This window comes from Thamnophis sirtalis, unplaced genomic scaffold, assembly GCF_051295495.1.
Source record: "Thamnophis sirtalis isolate CommonGarterSnake01/CBP01778 unplaced genomic scaffold, rThaSir2_p1.2 scaffold_14, whole genome shotgun sequence".
Classification (NCBI taxonomy): domain Eukaryota; kingdom Metazoa; phylum Chordata; class Lepidosauria; order Squamata; family Natricidae; genus Thamnophis; species Thamnophis sirtalis.
Genome location: NW_028261394.1, coordinates 23,789,915 through 23,807,278, shown reverse-complemented (window position 1 = coordinate 23,807,278; position 17,364 = coordinate 23,789,915). Strand labels below are relative to the sequence as shown.

The 17,364-nt window shown below is 50.3% G+C and overlaps 2 protein-coding genes across 2 annotated transcripts in view; one reads left to right on the top strand and one right to left on the bottom strand.

The window, feature by feature from the left end:
- Window positions 1-1,058: 1,058 nt before the first annotated feature.
- COG4 (component of oligomeric golgi complex 4) lies at window positions 1,059-17,362 on the bottom strand. Its single transcript, XM_087729558.1, has 19 exons — window positions 17,180-17,362; window positions 17,006-17,088; window positions 16,816-16,930; window positions 15,616-15,790; window positions 14,783-14,976; window positions 13,722-13,827; window positions 12,503-12,660; window positions 11,657-11,715; window positions 10,298-10,431; window positions 7,040-7,158; window positions 6,326-6,492; window positions 5,503-5,668; window positions 4,751-4,813; window positions 4,195-4,311; window positions 3,785-3,877; window positions 2,847-2,930; window positions 2,477-2,578; window positions 1,837-1,965; window positions 1,059-1,646 (listed from the first exon to the last, which is right to left on the bottom strand). Exons 1-19 carry the CDS (start codon window positions 17,270-17,272, stop codon window positions 1,512-1,514), a joined length of 2,292 nt encoding a protein of 763 aa, XP_087585684.1. The 5' UTR covers window positions 17,273-17,362; the 3' UTR covers window positions 1,059-1,511.
- The window catches only part of SF3B3 (splicing factor 3b subunit 3), a 39,641-nt gene continuing 39,038 nt past the window's right edge, over window positions 16,762-17,364 (top strand). The window contains exon 1 of the mRNA XM_087729553.1: window positions 16,762-16,870. The gene's annotated coding sequence lies outside the window, so the exon portion shown is untranslated. The remainder of the gene's footprint in view (window positions 16,871-17,364) is intronic.

Below are 17,364 nucleotides of genomic sequence, written 5' to 3'. Positions count from 1 at the left end.
TGACCGAGGTCTGCATTGAGCAGAGGGACCGGTTCCAACAACCCTGGAGGCCCTTCCCAGCCTTGATTCTACTGTTAACAGTACCCTCAGAATCACACTTCTACAGAATTCTGATTCATGGGATCTTGGGGATCATCTAGTTAAACCCCTGTTCAACGTAGGAATTTCCCATCTCAGCATCCCTGACCAATGGCCACCCGGCCTCTGCTTGAAGAGAGCAATTCCCCACATCCTCACTAGCAAGCAGCTCCACTCCTGCAGGACTCTTCCCCCCCCCAAATCTGCTTCCTGTTTAAAGCCCTGGTTTCTTGTCTCAGTCATGGGCTTCCCTATCTATAGTATCTCCTCCCCGTGTTCCAGCTACAACAGCTAAGCCAGAGGAGTTGCGCTCTCAGCCAGAGGTCACTTCGATAAGACCGGAGGCTTCCCCAACACGGCATTTGGCTTCTGCAAGCTGCAACCACAAGCCAAAAGCAGGACAGCCCAGGGCAGCAGGGACTTTAAAAGTGCCCCCCCCCTCTTCCCTGGAGGGAATCAGCAGAATGCAACAGCTGCTGGCAATTGGTTCCTTCTGTGAAGTGGCCCAATCTTCTTTCAGTCATCAGCCACACCCAATTACAGTGAAGAGAATAAGAGTTGAACTAGAAGACTTTGGGGTCTTCCAGTTCAACCCTCTGCTGAAGCAGGAGACCCTGTACAATTCCAGATTAGGGGCTTCCAGTCTCTTCTTAAAAGCCTCCAACGATGGAGCAGCCACAATTCCAGGAGGCAAGTTGTCCCACTGATTAATAATTGTAACCATGGGGAAATTCCTCCTGAGTTCCAGATTGCTCTCCTTGATTAGTTTCCCCTGTTGCTTCTTGTCCTGCTTTGGAGAATAGACTGACCCCCTCTTCCTTATGGGAAGCCCCTCAAATATTGGAAGGTGGCTCTCCTGTCTTCCCTCTTTTCTCCTAGAGAGCCCAAACTGTGAAGCCAACTTTTATAAGTTGCCCATTGCAGCTAATACAACGCTAATGTTGGACCTGCCCCTGAACACTGTCAACCCTTAAACAGCATTATGGTATCAGCAGGTTTATTTTAAATTCCTTTGGGTCTGTGGGCTAATTTGGCCTCTCCATGTTGGCCTCTTAGTCCCAGCCCCCAAGGAAGGTTCCAGGAGGCGGTTCTGCCCAAAGCTCCGGCCAAACTCCTCACCAGGTACAGCCGAAAGCAAAGCCGAGGGTCAGGACCCAAGAGGAAGGGGCCCTTCAATCGTGGTCCAGGGAAGCTTTTTTCGGGGGGGGGGGTTGCCATAAACTGATAGCTCCTCCCAAGCCCCGGATGCTGGGCAACCATCTTCCACAACACAGGGAAGGAAGAGGCCCAAAGCCAATGGAGGCTGCTGGAGAGGAAAACGCTCCTCCTTCCACTTTTCCCATTTTCCCTAGCAAGAAGGCGGCCAGCACTGAGCTTCTCCCTGCTTCAGCCGCCAGTCCTGGCAGGAGGCGGCAGCGCGTTTCCCAAGGAGGCTACAGGCGCAGGCGTTTGATGTCTTCATTACGAAAATCCATCCGGAGGGCCAGCACTTGGCGCACCTCTGCTGGCGTCAGACACCACGTCAGAGGGCCTGAATTGGGCCCCCAGTAATCCAGGATCTCCGTTACCTAAAAAGAGAGGAAAACACCGTCTGCCTATCCGGCAGAGGACCAGACAGCATCTGCCTGACATCTGGAAGGCAGCAGAGCCCCTGCCCTGCCCGCTTTTGCCTTTGAGCCATCTGGGATGGGGCTCTGCCTCCACCCCCCTCCCCCTCTCTGGCCACCCTGCCTAGGGAGGAAACTGCGGAGGGCTCACCCGTTCCAGATTGAGGATGGTTGCCATCTGGGAGAGCCGGGCAAACTTGTCACGGATGGTCCAGGTAGTGACTGTAGTCAGGTAGGCTATCAGGGACCTCAGTTCTTTGTCAAACTGCAACCCGCCAAGCTGAGGAGACAGAAAGTGGCAAAGCGTGGCTGAACTGGCAGCTGGCCAGGAGACGCCCAGCCCAGCCCCAGCAGAACCTCCTGGAATGGATTCCCCTCTGAACTCCACCTGGAAGCAGGGAAGTTCAGGGAAAGCCCCGTACTCTGTCGCCCATTGGCTTCACCCACCCTCAGCTGCCCGTCTGGCCTTGGGCCTTGGAGGCAGGAGGAGTCGGCAAACAGGCTCCACCAGGAGTCAAACAAGGGGCTCTCCAAAGCGGGATCGATTCCCAACACTGAACCAGCCTCTTCTTTTTGGGGAGGTTTTATTATTTTTGAGGTGCAGGAGGTGGGGAGTGTGGTCACCTCATGGCTGCTGCTGCGTTACAATATTTTCAGGGAGGTCTTATTACCTAGGGAGGTCTTATTTTCGTGGTAACAGGGTACATATAAATAGACTCAGATTGTAATGCTGGCATGTCTCGCAATTGACATGTAGGTTGGCTTTATTGGCACTCTCTACCCCATCTTACCCGATTGAAGGTGGACTTGAGAACAACCTTCTCCAGCTCCAGAGCAACTAGACTGGTCATCAGGCTGGTGAGGCTATCGTAGATCACAGGGGACAGTCCTGCCTGCAGAGAGGGGAGAAGACTTGGTTCAGGATGGCTCTCTTACCAGAAGCAGACCGAGGCAGGCCAGCGGGGACAATGTCCCTGTCCAGAGAGAAGGCTGGTGTGCCCAGGGAAAAAGCTGCCAAGGGAACGAGAGCCCTGGCCCTTCTGTTGGCAAGGGGGACACACAGCGGACAGCTGCCTTCTCTTTGAAATGACCAATGCCTCTATGCCAATGGGGCCAATTCCCCTTGGAGGAATCCCGTCAACTCGTAAGCCTCGAACCTACCTTGAACTCCACCATCTGCTGCTCCAGATTAAGAATGAACTGCTGCACCCAGGGGTCGTTGGCTTCATAGTCACTGAACTCTTCCTGAAAGAACAGCAGAGAACAGAGCTGGCCTCTCCACCAAGCGCCCCCTTCCTCTGCCTCCCTTGAGTACCAGGGTGGGGTGGCGGCGGCGGCTCCAGCTGGCCTGTCTCATCTTTCTCAGAGGCCCCACAGCAATTCTATTTTCACGGAAGCCAGGACAGCCAAAGGATGGGACTGATGGGCTCAGCTGCCTAACAGGCTTGGCTTGCTCAAGGCGTGCCCAGCCACTGCTACTCCTCCAGGCTTTCTGAAGACTTGGCTGGCCTGGCAAAGGCTTGCCAGCCCCGAGGCCGCCTCCTACCACTTCTGTGGCCGCTTAGTAGGATGAAACAGAGTGGGGGGGGGGGGGCTTGAGAGGCACCAGGGCTGTTCCCTGGGGAGATGCTGAAGGAAAGAACCCTGCATGCAGAAAGAGAGCCTGCTGCAAGGACAGCACTTGACTGGCAAGCCCCCCCCCCGGCAAGGAAAAGTGAGCCTCCAGGCCGCTTCTCCACATCAGCTCTTCAGTTAGGCCAGTAAGGGAACCGGCACCACAAGCAACACTGGAACTCTGCTGCACCGAGAGCTCAGAAGCCTTTCCACCTGCCCCCTTCCCTCCCCCTTACACCAAAGAGAGTCACGGAGGGCAGTCTTGAGATTCCTCCTCAGCCTTTCTGGACTATTCCTGTTTTATTAATGACCGCAACATGTTTTATTCAAGCACTTTCTCCCCCAGCATCATTCTCATTCCACATCTCCTCCCCTCTATAGTCCCCGTGGGGTCTTCAAAAGTGGCGAAAACACCACCGCCACCACCGCTCCCTTTCTCCAGCCTCCTGCATTCAGGCAAGCAAACAAACCAAGGCTGCACTCACCTCCTCAATGTTGTGGGATACAGACAGGAAGAGGTTAATGCAGGGCTTCACATGGGGTTTGACTGCTGAGCTGGTGAGTTCATTCAGGCCTTCCTGAGAGAGAACAAGGGTCAGTCAGCAGCCCCTCATTAGGTCTCCAGGCTCCCCAATACCCGGAAGCTGATCCTGGCAAACGGGCAGAGCCCCAGGGGTCCCGGCCTGTTGGGAGCTGCTCATGTTTCAAGAATGCAATCATCTCTCTAAGCTAAAGCGTAGAAATGCTCAGCAAAATGTGGGTGAGTGGAAGAGAAGCTCCTCTTGCAGCCCCAAGCAGCTCACCTTCTGCCGGGCAAGGATGCTGTCCACTGGCCTCCTTCCCTCCCTCCTGGGGGGCCTTGGGACAGGCAACGCTCCAAAGGGCCAACGCTCACCTGCAGCAGGTCACGGAACTTGCTGGAGACGGCGTCCATGTCCGAAAGGCAGCTCTCCAGCTTGAGCCGAGCCTGCTCTCCTCCAAAGCCCTGGCTGAGCAGCTCCGAACAGTCGCTCTGTAGGGAAGCAGAGACCCAGCTGCAAACAAGAATGGCTCTGCAAAAGGGAGACCTCGAGTCCGGTGGAAGTGAAGCACGGCAAGAGAAGGTGGGGCAGCAGCCCACCCACAGGGTGGCTCTCCCGCTGCTCAGTTCTTCCTCCCATTTCCCATACAGTCTAAGTCTCTGGATGGGACCTCCTGGCCAGGCACCGCAACTCCTTGCTCCAAACTCAGCATCCTTGTGTTCTTACGTAGACGGTTTATATCCTGGTTTCTTTGGGTACCCATCTTTGGAATAAGCCAGGATCTCCCAAAATAAAGCCGGACTTCTAATTGAAATGAATGATTCTATGAATTAGGGTATTAACTTAGCCCCAAGATGGATTTGAATCACACAAACACACAATGAGTCCAAAACATGCTGCTCCAGCCAAGCGCTCAGAGCCCACAAGTACCTCCAGGGTCTTCTTCAGGGTCATGATGTTCTCGCTGCAGGCCTCCACATTGTTTAAAGTCACCTGCCATACAGAGGAAGCAGAACGGTCAGCATCTTACCCCACCCTGAAGAGCAGCCATGCCTCAAGGGCCTTTGTCCCCAAGGTCAGCATCTCAGTCGTCGCTCCTCTGAGGAGGAGATGGGAGACAGGGGAAGACGAAGGGAGGGAGGTTTCAGGCACCTAATCCCCCACTTCCTTTTCCCTCTCAGACCCAGGTGACTCTTAAAACGAGGCACCGGGCTGTTCCCCACCCAGGAAAGGAAGAAAACTGGCCCAATGGATGGTGAAAGGCAGGGCGGCGTTTCCATTTCTGCCAGCCTCCGGTTCCTTGGGGGAGGCTACTACAAAGAGATTTCCATGTATTGGACCATCGGGCCCAGGCCTTGGCACATGGGGCTGCCCTTTGAGGCCAAGACCTGCCAGCCCCTTCTCCCCTCGCTCCCTTGCTGCCTCTCCATGCAAGACTTAACCAGTGGGCTCTTCAATGTGGAACAATGTTCCAACCTCCTTTCCCCGTCAACCGAAATTAATCGTACCCCAGGTACTTGCGTAAGACAAGCATTTTGACAGAATGAGTTGGTGCTCCTAACAGCCTTTCAACAGCCCACTTTGCTTGGCCCTCAACCCAGCCATACTGGCTCTCTAGGAGAGCCTCTGCCTTTCCCTCCAATCCAGGGATTGCCTCCCGGGGCCCCATCCGGACAACGCACCAGGAAGGACTGCTTAGCCTCATCGGTGCTCTCAATGCCTTTAGGGTCGAACTTCCCCTGCTGCAGGCTGCTCTGCATGAGGCTCACGGCACTGGTCACTCCCCTCTGGAAATCCTGGAAAGTGGTGGCCGGGAAGCCCACCCGCAGCTTGTGGCCCAGGATCTCCCTGTGGAAAGAAGGCAACCTCAAGCAGGAATGCTGGAGATCCAGGGAGCCAACTTCTTCTGCAGGAAGGAGGCAGGACCAAGGGCTTTGGCTTGCAACCCCCCCCCCCCCCCCCAAAAAAAAACCTCTAGGAAATCCCAGCTCTAGGAAAATAAAACTGGCTTCGCTGCTAGGAGGCCTTGGCAGAATTTGCAGAGCAAAGGAAGCTCCTTGCCGCCCAGCCTTGTGTGACATAAATCCTGCCCTTAGGTGCAGTTAGAGTCCATCCCAAGCCCTCAGGAACAAGAAATAATGGAATCCGTGTATCTATAGTTTATTTCAAACTCAAAACATTCCAATAAGTAAATTTAATCTGAAACAGTGTGCACAGCTCCCTTGTCAGACTTCTTTATACCTCCAAGGTCGCTCCAATCCTGAATTTCACGATTCTATGAAATCAAAGTCATGGGATCATGGGGTTTTTGGAGATCATCTCCTCCAACCTTCTGGAGATCCTAGTCCAGCCCCAATTTGCAAATCTGTTGATTATGTTCATGAAACCCATGCAGTCCAAAGAGCAGCTTATGTCTGTTTTAGGGAGGCCTAGAGGAGACTTAGCAGAACCTCCTCAGGTCCCCACAAGTTCCACACATTGCCCACCTCCTTCCCCACCACCTACCTGAACTCTGACTCAAGCTCAGTGATGGAGTGGTTGATCATGGCACAGAGACAGTCGATGCTGGAGCTGGAAAGAGCCCTCCCAATGCATTTCTTCACGATGTAGAAAACATCATCCACCATGCTTGAGGTTAGCTGACCCTTCTCACAGGTGTCCATGGCCACAGCCTAGCAGAAAAGCCAACAGGCATTCACAATTCACTCTGGGCTTCTCAACCCATCCAACACTGGCTCCCTGACCAGGGAGATGTAGCGCTTGGCTTCCAAACTTTGCTGCTTCTGAAGACAAGACAGCCAAAGATTGCTCTCCTCAGCAGGAAATGTCAAACCGGTCTGATCACCGTCATCATTTCCTCCGCTCAGCTATGGTTTGATTCAAACTGTGTTAAATTTTGCTGATTAAACCACCATTGGTAAGCCAAACCACCACTATGGGAAACTGAGAAACTCCTAAGCAGAGAATCTAGTTAATGCAGCCAAGAGAATCTGGTTTCCCTCTCTGACAAGTTGGAAAAACATTGGATTGTTGGCAGTCAAGGTTGAGAAGGCTCCCTTACAGTGGCCCAGCCGAAGGCCGTTTCCTTCCCACTGGGCTTCCCATGGAGGTAACGGACCCTCCGTGGGACTCATCCACGCAACTGAGCTTGTTGAGGTGGCCTGCTCCATCCAAGAAGGGAAGGGGAACAGATGCAAACTTCCAGGCAGTCCTGCCTACCTTATTCACAGTCTCTCTCATAAAATACTGTTCCATGGTGATGTAGTAGCCAATCAACTCTTGCATGGCACAGCTCAGAAAGCAATTGTGGAGCATTTTGTCCAGACACTTCTGATGCTCTGTGGAGCAGAACCACAATGATTAAGAAACAGCAGAATGGTTTGAAATACGATAAAAGCGGGGCTTGCACAAAGATGATAATGATATAATCAAAATCCTGAATTAAGGAGACTTAAATTCTCTGCAGCTACTACTACTCTCTAATAGCTCAAGAAAGACAGTTGCAAAGGCCCCAGATGGAAAATCTCTGGCGAGACAACTTAATACCTTTTTTGATGTATAAGATGCCTCACCCCCCCCAAAAAGAGGGTTTAAATGTCTGTGCATCTTATAGAGAGAATGTTGCCGAAGCCCCACCTACCCGCCAGTCCCCACCCACCAGCCTCTGCCTCCCAGCAATTTGCCTCCTTGCAGCAAACAGCCTGGTCAGCTTCAGCACAGCCTGATTTAGCATGAGCAGCTGATGGCCTGATAGGTGGTATTCTGCCTCCCAGAATACCACCTATCAGCTGTTCCAGGCTGCAGGGATCGTCACCGCCCACTGCCGCCTTCCATCGCCACCTCCATGTGTCCCATTTTTGGCCTCCGCACATCCCATTTTTGGCCTCTGCGTGCCCCATTCCAGGCAGCGGCAGAGGACAGGCCAAAAACGGGGCACACGGAGGCTGAAAACAGGGTGTGCAGAGGCAACAGTGGCAATGGGCAGCGACGGTAGTGATTCACGGTGGTGATCCCTGCAGCCTGGAACAGCGGATAGGCTACTGCTGATCGGGAGGCCGATCCAACTGTCAATCAGTTGCTCATGTTAAATCAGTGCTGAAGCTGATCAGGCTGTTCGCTGCAAGGAGGCAAATTGCTAGAAGGCAGATTTTTTCTTCTTGTTTTCCTCCCCAAAAGCTAGGTCCGAAGTGTCTTACAGTCTGAAAAATATAGTACACACATCTGATTGGACATTGATTGATAACCGGGGGGGGGGGGGGCTGGCCAGGAGCAAGGAAAAGTTAATTTATCTTTTGAGCATGAAAACTTCAGATCCAGCTTTGCTTCACCTTGTCTTTAGTAAAGTATACTTTTGGCTAATCATGGGCCAAGGGTTTTTCTTTCCTAACTGACCAAGTTGAGATGATTTCTGGTGCTCCTGATGGCTAAAATGGGAGTCTACTTACAGATTGGGTGGAACTGTGGCTAATATCAATAATGAATACATTTTTATGCAATATCTGACACAATAGCAGCTTACAAGACAGTCAGTCCTATGGGGGGGCAGTCCTCAATTTATGACCACAAAGGGGACAGGAATACGTTGAGTCACAGGGGTGTAAATGTGATTCCAGCTTAACCAGTTTTTTATGGAGACTGGCAAAAAATGTTGCAACTCTTGATTACATGACCACAGGATTCTGTAACCAGTAAATTCTGTAAATGCAAGTCGGTTGCCGAGCACCTGAATTGCAACCACATGATCATAAAAGGGCCGTGTGTGTGTGTGTGTGATCGTAAAGTTAAATTTAGTTCATAACTGACATTCTCATAGGCTATTGTTAAATTAAACCATTGTTAAGCAATCAGTTGTAAATCAAGGACTATCTGTGCAGTAGAACGAAGTATAAGACGGCAGATATTAAGGTGAGTTTCTTGAGACACATACCTGCTTTCTAGACTGTAGGCAGCCCTGCATTGCACTAAACCACAAACCATGGTTTATCACTCTCAATATTTAAATTCACACCATACATACAATCCACATTATGATGTAACATGTGAAAACCCAACTTTCATTAAAAATCAGGTGAAATGTTGTACTATTAAATTTTATGGACAGCTGTTTTTGTAACAGCTGGGGAATAGAGATGATGCAATGGAAGCATGGATGACTTTGAGGAAACGGGGGAGGTCAAAGAAAGAAACCAAGGATGGACTTGCCCTGATGGAGCTGGGGGCGGGAAGTTGGTCCTTTAGGATTTTCAAAATTCCGTCAATGGAGCCTTACAATAAAGGAGATTTATTGATGTGTTTGTTTTATCCTGTTTAGGAACCACCCATCTCCCTCACAGAGCAGCTCTTCCTCGTCTGGTTTACTTGTGACGGCTGAAGACCCGCAAGACCCCTGGGGCTGGGTCTTTCTTTCCTGACTCTTCCAGGATTGCTGTTCCTGCCCCAGTTCTCTGATGGCTTCCTAGGTGGCGGCGGCAGCAGCTCCTTTAATACAATACAATACAATAGCAGAGTTGAAAGGGACCTTGGGGGTCTTCTAGTCCAACCCCCTGCCTAGGCAGGAAACCCTATACCGTTTCAGACAGATGGCTAACCAACATCTTCTTAAAGACTTCCAGTGTTGGGGCATTCACAACTTCTGGAGACAAGCAGTTCCACTGATTAATTGCTCTAAGTGTCAGGAAATTTCTCCTAAGTTCTAAGTTGCTTCTCTCCTTGATTAGTTTCCACTCATTGCTTCTTGTTCTACCCTCAGGTGCTTTGGAAAATAGCTTGACTCCCTCTTCTTTGTGGCAACCCCTGAGATATTGGAACACTGCTATGTCTCCCCTAGTCCATTTTTTTCATTAAACTAGACAGACCCAGTTCCTGCAACCGTTCTTTCCCCGAGGTCATCCACGCATTCCATTATATCCAGTCCTTGACTAATTAACAAGCCACTCAGACCTTTGTACTACAAAGAAGTTAACTACAAACCTGCCTGCAAAGCTACAAACTGCCACACAATTGAATTTGGGGTGCTTAACAAATGGCTCACATTTACAATCCATGGCAGTGTCCCAGCCGCGAGACATTTTACAGTTTTTGCCATTTTCTGGCAGAAACCTACAAAACACCCACTGAGTGTGCTGGATTTGCTTAACCACCACATGGTTCGCTTATCATAAAAATGGTTGCAAAGGTGAATCCGGTCATGTGGTGTGACTTAAAACTGCAGTAACATGTGACGAAAATGCTGGGCTCCATTGTGGGTGTTAGTCAAGGCCCACCTGGATGCCTGCTTTCTCTCTGAGGCAAAAAGAAGCAACCCCTGTTGTGGGGCAGGGTTCATTTCCTTTTCGGCTTTCTCACGTCATGCCTGGGTGTGGGTGGGTGTGTTCACTTTCACTGCTAAAGAGCAGATGATCACGGATGCCGAGCTGTAGGAAGGAAGCCAACTGACTCCCTTTGCACCTGGCTCTCCAGCAAACACCTGCATTTTACCTTGCTTCACCTCCTCGGAGGCCACAGAATCTCCCACCTCGAAGTCAGAGGTGATGCGCCTCCTGATGAACCTCAGGTAGAGTTCGCTGCGGGCATTCATCAAGGTGACCTCGGTTAAAATAGGATCAAGTTCCCTGTGAGAAGCAAAGCAAGTGTCAGCCAGAGAAAAGGGACACTGAACCACATCTGCTAAGCCAGAATCTGCAACAATGAGCCATCTGGGCAGGGCATCTGGCTGCCTTCCATTTCCTTCCTGGCGCTTCTGCATAGCTCTGCTGAAAGGGCTCTTTCAGTTCTCATAAGAGACATGGGGGCAAAGAAATGACTAGCTGATTCTGCGTACAGCAAGACACTCCTGGGCCGATTTTCCCAACAACTGAACACAACAGAAATAAATAGGAGCATCGAAGAACAGAAACCAGAACTTCACTTGCTGGGACTAACCGCTAGACAAATCAGAAGAGAGTTGGAGGACATTTACATAAGACAACAGTTGCATGGTTATTACACACAGAGAAATGAAGAGAATGAAACACCCACAATGGAGAAATGTCTGGTGAAGATGACAGAACTAGCAGAGATGGCAAAACTGACTTGTTTGATTAGAGGAAGATAAAGAACCACATTTATTAGTGACTGAAAACCCCTTATGAACTTTATGCTGAAAAAAGAAAAAGATGAACATGCTCAGGGATTCGACTAAAAAGGGTAGACTACGGAAAGAAGGTATGCTGTAGAGAGCGGGTAAAATATAAATGTAATTGCTGTTAAGAAAACTTGGAAGCTCTTCTTTATAACTCTTTTTTCTCTTTCTTTTTCCTTTCTGTTTCTTTCGTTTTACCCCTTTCCACTTTAATGCTTTGCTTTCTTTCCTTTTTTCTTACAAAATTTGTATTATTTTTATTCTCTTAAAATTTCTGTAATAAAAATTATATTGTTAAACAAAGTATCAAAGTACACCATGGATTTTGGCTTACGTTGGACAATGCTACTCTAGGGGGAATTTTAACTTCTTTCCAAGTCAGGCTGGAAAGCAGTCACTCACCTCCACAACTCTGATCTCTCTTGTGCAACTCAGAGTGAGAAGGGAAGCTCAAAGCTACCAGGCAAGTCACACTCCTCGGGGGTGACATCCAAAGGCCCCAGAGGAAGCTGCATCAACCATTTTCGGTTCACATTCCCAGGGAGGACAAGCGCCTGCCCTGGATGGCCCTCTGGGAGGCTGTCGGCAGCCAGCCAGTCCAATAAAGTTGGTAGAAACCCCAAGCAGACTTTGTTGCCCAGCAAATCCCAACCTCCCCCAGGAAAGAGCCTGCCTTGCTTTCACATGAAAAAAAAGAGAAGAGAGACGTGCTCCACCTTGGTTCAATCTTTTCTCCCGCCACGCTCCTCATCGTGCTGCTCTGGACGTGCTGGAACTGCAAGCATTGGAAGACAAGAGCTGTCAGGCCACCCTCTCTTTACTGGGCAAGCCCAAGCAGGCAGTGGCTGCAGGGGATACATCCTGGCCACAGCAAAGCTGAAAGAGGTCAGAGGAAAAGGCCTGGCTGCTGCCCGACCCATTGCCAGGACCCTCTGAGAACTCCCTTGACAGAGCTGGGAGTGGCAGGTCCGGCTCCGGGAAAGGCAGAGCTCTGCAGGCTGTCAAATGCCTTGGAAGCTAGAACCCACAGCCCAGCAGGCAGCTTCAAAGGACAAGGCAAACCCGGAAAAGCTGAGCCCGGGCTCTCCCCACTGGGCAGCCACTGCATTGAGCCTAATTCAGAGCCCAGAGGACCCCCGAGGAGAAGCTGGGCAACTGAGAGTCCTGCCCTGCCTGGACAAGCCCCTGTGCTTCCCAGGACCATGGATCCCGAGTGGGGTCAAGGCCAACATCAAATGGCTCCTCTTCCTTCTTCAGAAGGACCAGGAGTTCTTCATGGGTTACAGTCAGAATAGCTCCTGTAATGCTGGGTGGGAGAACAGGGGAGCAAAGGCTCAGGCCAAATTCCCTCTGTTGCCCATCGCTGGAACACGTAGGATGATTTACGCTTTGTCCGGGCCCCAGCAAAACTCAACTGGAACATTCTGAAGGACATTCCAGGTAGGAGGCTTTGTTCTCAACAAAAAGCAAGATTTATTTCCCATTTCACCCACACTCCTGAGAGCAAGAGCCAGGCAGTCACAGAGATCTGCCAGGAAGACCCAGCCTTCCCGCCCCCTCACCTGCCTACGATAGTCTCTCTGCTGGATGAACTTCTCCACCACCTTCTCCACCTGCTGGTCACATTCTGCCTGCAGATGCTTGATCAACGCATAAAGCCTGCCAGGTCCATAATACGTCTCCACAATGGGCTGGTGGGTCTCCACAATACGTGCAATCCCTGAAAGACACCCCAGTCCCACGAAATCTCAGGGACAGGGAGCAGAAAATTTCTGCCAGACTGCTAGTTTTTAACACAAAGAAGAGGAATATACTAGGAATCAATGAATTAAAAAGTACCATATTTTTCGGAGTATAAGACACTGCGAAGTATAAGATGCGCCTACCTTTTAGGGAGGAAAACAAGAAAAAAATCTGCCTCTGCCTCCCAACAATTTGCCTCCTTGCAGCAAATAGCAAACAGCCTGTTTCAGTTTCAGCACAGCCTGATTAGCAGGAGAAAAAAAATCTCCCTCTGCCTCCCAGCAATTTGCCTCCTTGCAACGAACAGCAAGTTTCAGTACAGCCTGATTAGCACAAGAAGCTGATTGTTGGGCCTCCCAACATCAACTGTTTCAGGCTGCAGGGTTTGCCATAGCCTATTGCCACCTCCGTGGGCCGCTTTTTCAGCCTCCACAAGCCCCATTTTCCACCCATTTTGGGTGGTGGGGCTAAAACCGACAATTAGTTGCTTGTGCTAAAGCTGAAACAGGCTGTTTGCTGTTTGCTGCAAGGAGGCAAATTGCAGGGAGGCAGCAGCCAAAGGGTGGGGGCTGGTGGGGCTACATTCGATGTATAAGACACACCAAATTTTCACCCTGTTTTGGGAGGTGAGGGGGGGGGTTCCATGCAGTAGGTTTTGACTTTGCCTGCTCACTCTTAAATGTGGGGAAGAGTCACTCACATCCAACCCTGCCTAGGATACAGAAATCAGCCAGAACCACAGCAAAAGGCTCCTGCAAATTCCACTGCCTTCTTCCTCCCTCCCCTCCCTCTTGAGCCTATCAAGTCTTTGTATTTTGTTACAACTCAAAGACGTCCTGGAGGCCTCAATCTAACTTACTGTTTCCTTTGTCTCCTCTATGACATTCCATAGAGCAGCAGCCCAAAGGAGCTCAGGGGCTCCAGGCCCATGCAGGTGGAAGGCTGGACATGGCTGTGTAGGTTCCTCTGGGGTTCACCCAAGGAGAAGCGCCTTTTTCATTTCTGAGTTTTCAGGATGAAAGTAGAGCAGAACTTTACCTTCAAAGAGGAGCGTCAGCGTGTCTGCAAACAGGACCGCATATCGGCGTTCTGTTGGCTCAGTCTGTAACGCCAAGTGTAAATTCTCATCTGCTTTGTTAGCAACCTGCAAAAAGAGGCTCCCTTAGCCTGCTCTGTTGTCTCACAGCACCCATTGGTGCAAGATGGCTCACCACTGCAATCTCCTACTTCTCCTACAAATAATAGGCAGTTACAAAAGACTCAAATTATCATCTGGGACACACAAAACATACTAAGCGCATCTTCTATAAATTATCGGCAAGATTCCTCATTCAGAAGATAGAATGAGGGAAGGAAATTCACACTCATCGCAAGTGGTAGGGAACAGCTGGCCAATGAAGTGCTAATGGTGAAAAATCCAGTGAAGAGATTGCTCCATACGGGAATTCTCAAACTTATAAAAAAGCAAGGCGAAAAGGATAATTCATATTGGATTCCAAGAAATGGGCATTTAATAAATTAAAAAGGAGGCAAGGCAGTAGCATGTACTCTTGAAGGAAGAATTATGAATTTATTTCTAACTTTTATCACCTACTCCAAAAATATGCAAACTTCAGGGAAATTTAAAATCATAGAAGAATGGGGAGAAATTTATAGATGACCAAGACTGGGAAACCACCACCAGTTTAGGGGTGCACCCCCAGGTATTGCAGCTTATTAACTGCAGGACTGCTGATACAAGCTGAACACAACTTGCAGCAGGAAGCCTGACAGCTTACGCTTTCCTATGATAACAAGCACACCTCAAACATTAGAAGAAAAACTGGTGGCAGCTCAATGAAAGAAAATGCAGCTATCTAGGAAACTACAAAAGCCCCCGGAGTAACACTGAAGCCAAATGAAATCGGTGACTAACGGGCTTTCGCTTAGTTCCTCAAAGGACACCAGCTTCTGTTTGTCTTTAGCGCTGATCAGAAGAAGCCAGGCCGCCAAATCTCTTCCATTGGTTCATCCACCAGACTGACAGAGTGCAGCGAAGTCAGAAATCCTCTCAGTAGCACAAGTGTTGCTGTTTGCCCTCAGACCTGCAAGGTGCTCACCTGCTTGCAAAGGTATCTGGAGAAGTTACTCAGCCCCTCATCATGCAGGCCCAGTAAGGGGAAGATCTTGAAGAAGCGTTCCACTTGGAGCAGGTCTTCCTGCCTCATGGCAACATCAAATTTCTCAGTAACAATTGTCTTCAGCTGCTGTTCTGCTTCTTGCAGAAGCTTCAAGTTGGCATCAGTTATGGTGCCTGCCAGGGAAGAGAATGAGCTGCAATATTATTTTGATTTATAAATGCCAAGATTAATTTAACTAAATAATTCAGGCTCCTAAGAGGGTTATGAACTGGAGACAGAAGAAAAATATCTGGTTTTCCTGGCAGGACAGGGCTAGAAGCCTTTAAAACCAGTAACAACAGCAACATTCAAGGTTTGCTGCAGGCCAGAGGCAATTTAACATGAGGCAGCTTCAAAGTAAATTTTGAGCATGTGTTTTTGATACGAGTTTACTGTCTTACAGTCAGTTTAATGCTAAAGAAAATTCACAACGGTCATTATGCTGATATAGCGTGATGTGGTAATTTATAGTACTCACCATTGTCTGTTATAGTACAGTATCACATGCATATAACACAGTAATGGCATAGACACCACAATGCCAGTTGGCCTGTTTCCCTCAAAAAGCGGTAAGGAACACAGCTGGGCGGGCCTAACGAGCCACTGTTTCAGTGCGGTGGCCACTGCTCCCAGCTACACCAGTACGCCCGTACCAGGGTGTACCGCCTGGAACCCACTACTGGTCTGGGCAGAGAAGGACTGAGAGCAAGAAGGGCCTCTGAAGGGTAGGGGAGCCCGCTCAGGAAAAGCAAGACACCAAATGGCCTTCTTACCCTCCTGGCCCTGCCTGCTCAGCTCAATGACTGACTTGTCCAAAGAGAGGTAGCGGTGAACGTGAGCTGCCGCCTGCTCATAGTCTTCATTCCTCAGGGCCGCCTGGACACCATCGGTGCAGAACTTCAGGTCTAAAATATCGTCTGATCTCTGGATGGCCTGGTAGAGGCGGTTCTGCCAAAGCAAAGTGAGCAGGTTTAGTAAACAACGGCTATAAAGTTTTTACTACAATACTGGTAGAAAGATTGAGGAAATGTCTACCCTCTCATCAGGACAAATCTGGCTTTGTGCCAAAAAGACAACAGAGACAATATTGAGAACTGTTTTGAATCTTATTGAATACGGACAATTTCACGCGAAGAAAAAAGCAGCTCTAATATTTTTGGATTCAGAGAAAGCTTTTGGTAACTTAAATTGGTACTTTAAATTTAAGGTTTTGGAAGGCATGGATATTGGAGAGAAATTTATCCAAGGGATATATTCATCAGAGCAAACATCATCAATGAAGAGTTATGTAAGCCATTTGAAAAGTATTCAAGACAAGTATTCTTAAGAATACGGCTTCTCAAGATAATGAAATATTGACAAGAAAATCAGGTTTTTAGATGGAGAAAAAGGTTAAATACTCTGGGATTACATTGACAAATACAAACTTTAAAGGTTTCAAAACAATTTTGTCCCTGTGTGAAATGACATTAAAGAGACTTATTAAGATGCGGTACTTTACATTATCGCTACTATGTAGAATCTCTGTAATTAAGTGGAGGCTGTAACGTTATTAAGGTCATTCTACCGCTCGGAAGAGTTCAGACTTTAACCCCCTTTATTCTACCCCCTGCTTTGCCCACTTTCGCTCCCATTTCCATTCCACCCTCCTCCACTAGGCTCAGTAGAATTCTGCTGCATAACAAGCAAATACCAGTAGACTTATATACCGCTTCATAGGCCTCTCTAAGCGGTTTACAGAGAGTCAGCATATTGCCCCCAACAATCTGGGTCCTCATTTTACCCACCTCGGAAGGATGGAAGGCTGAGTCAACCCTGAGCCGGTGAGATTTGAACCGCTGACCTGCTGATCTAGCAGTAGCCTGCAGTGCTGCATTTAACCACTGCGCCACCTTGGCTCAAGCGGCCCGGCCCAGCGTCTCCCTTCCGTCTCGGCGTTTCTGTTCCGGGGAAGCGGCGGCGGCAGCACCCACCTTGGCCAGGTCCAGCTGGCGGACTTTGCTGCTGACGTTCTCGGCCAGGCGACAGGTGAAGGCGATGGTGCCCCCCAGCTGCTGCGCGTCTCCCTCGATCAGCTGCAGGTTGGGGCTGCGGAGGAAGAGCGGCGGCTGAGGCTCCCCGCCCCGAGAAACCCCCTCGCCCCGCCCGGCCCCCGCCACTCACCCCATCCGGTGCAGCGCCGCCACCTTCCCCTCCAGGGCGCCGCGCTGCTCCAGCAGCAGCTCCAGCTCCGCCCGCGTCTCGCCCTGCAACGAAGCAGACGCGCATTCGAGGCCGCCCCTCCCCCTCCGCCCCGCATCGGCGGCTCCCCCCCCGGCTCCCCCCCCCCGCCTTCACCTCCTCGCGGCACAGGCGCCCATAGGCAGCCTCCAGGTCCGGCAGCTCGGTGAGGCCGCGCAGCTGCTCCAACGACAGCGCCGAGGCGCACATCTCGCCAGCGGCGCGGGTAGCGGCGGAGATCCGGTCGGGCCTGGGCACCGAAGCGGGGCCTGACGCGCGATCCGAGAGGGCCTCGCTCGCCG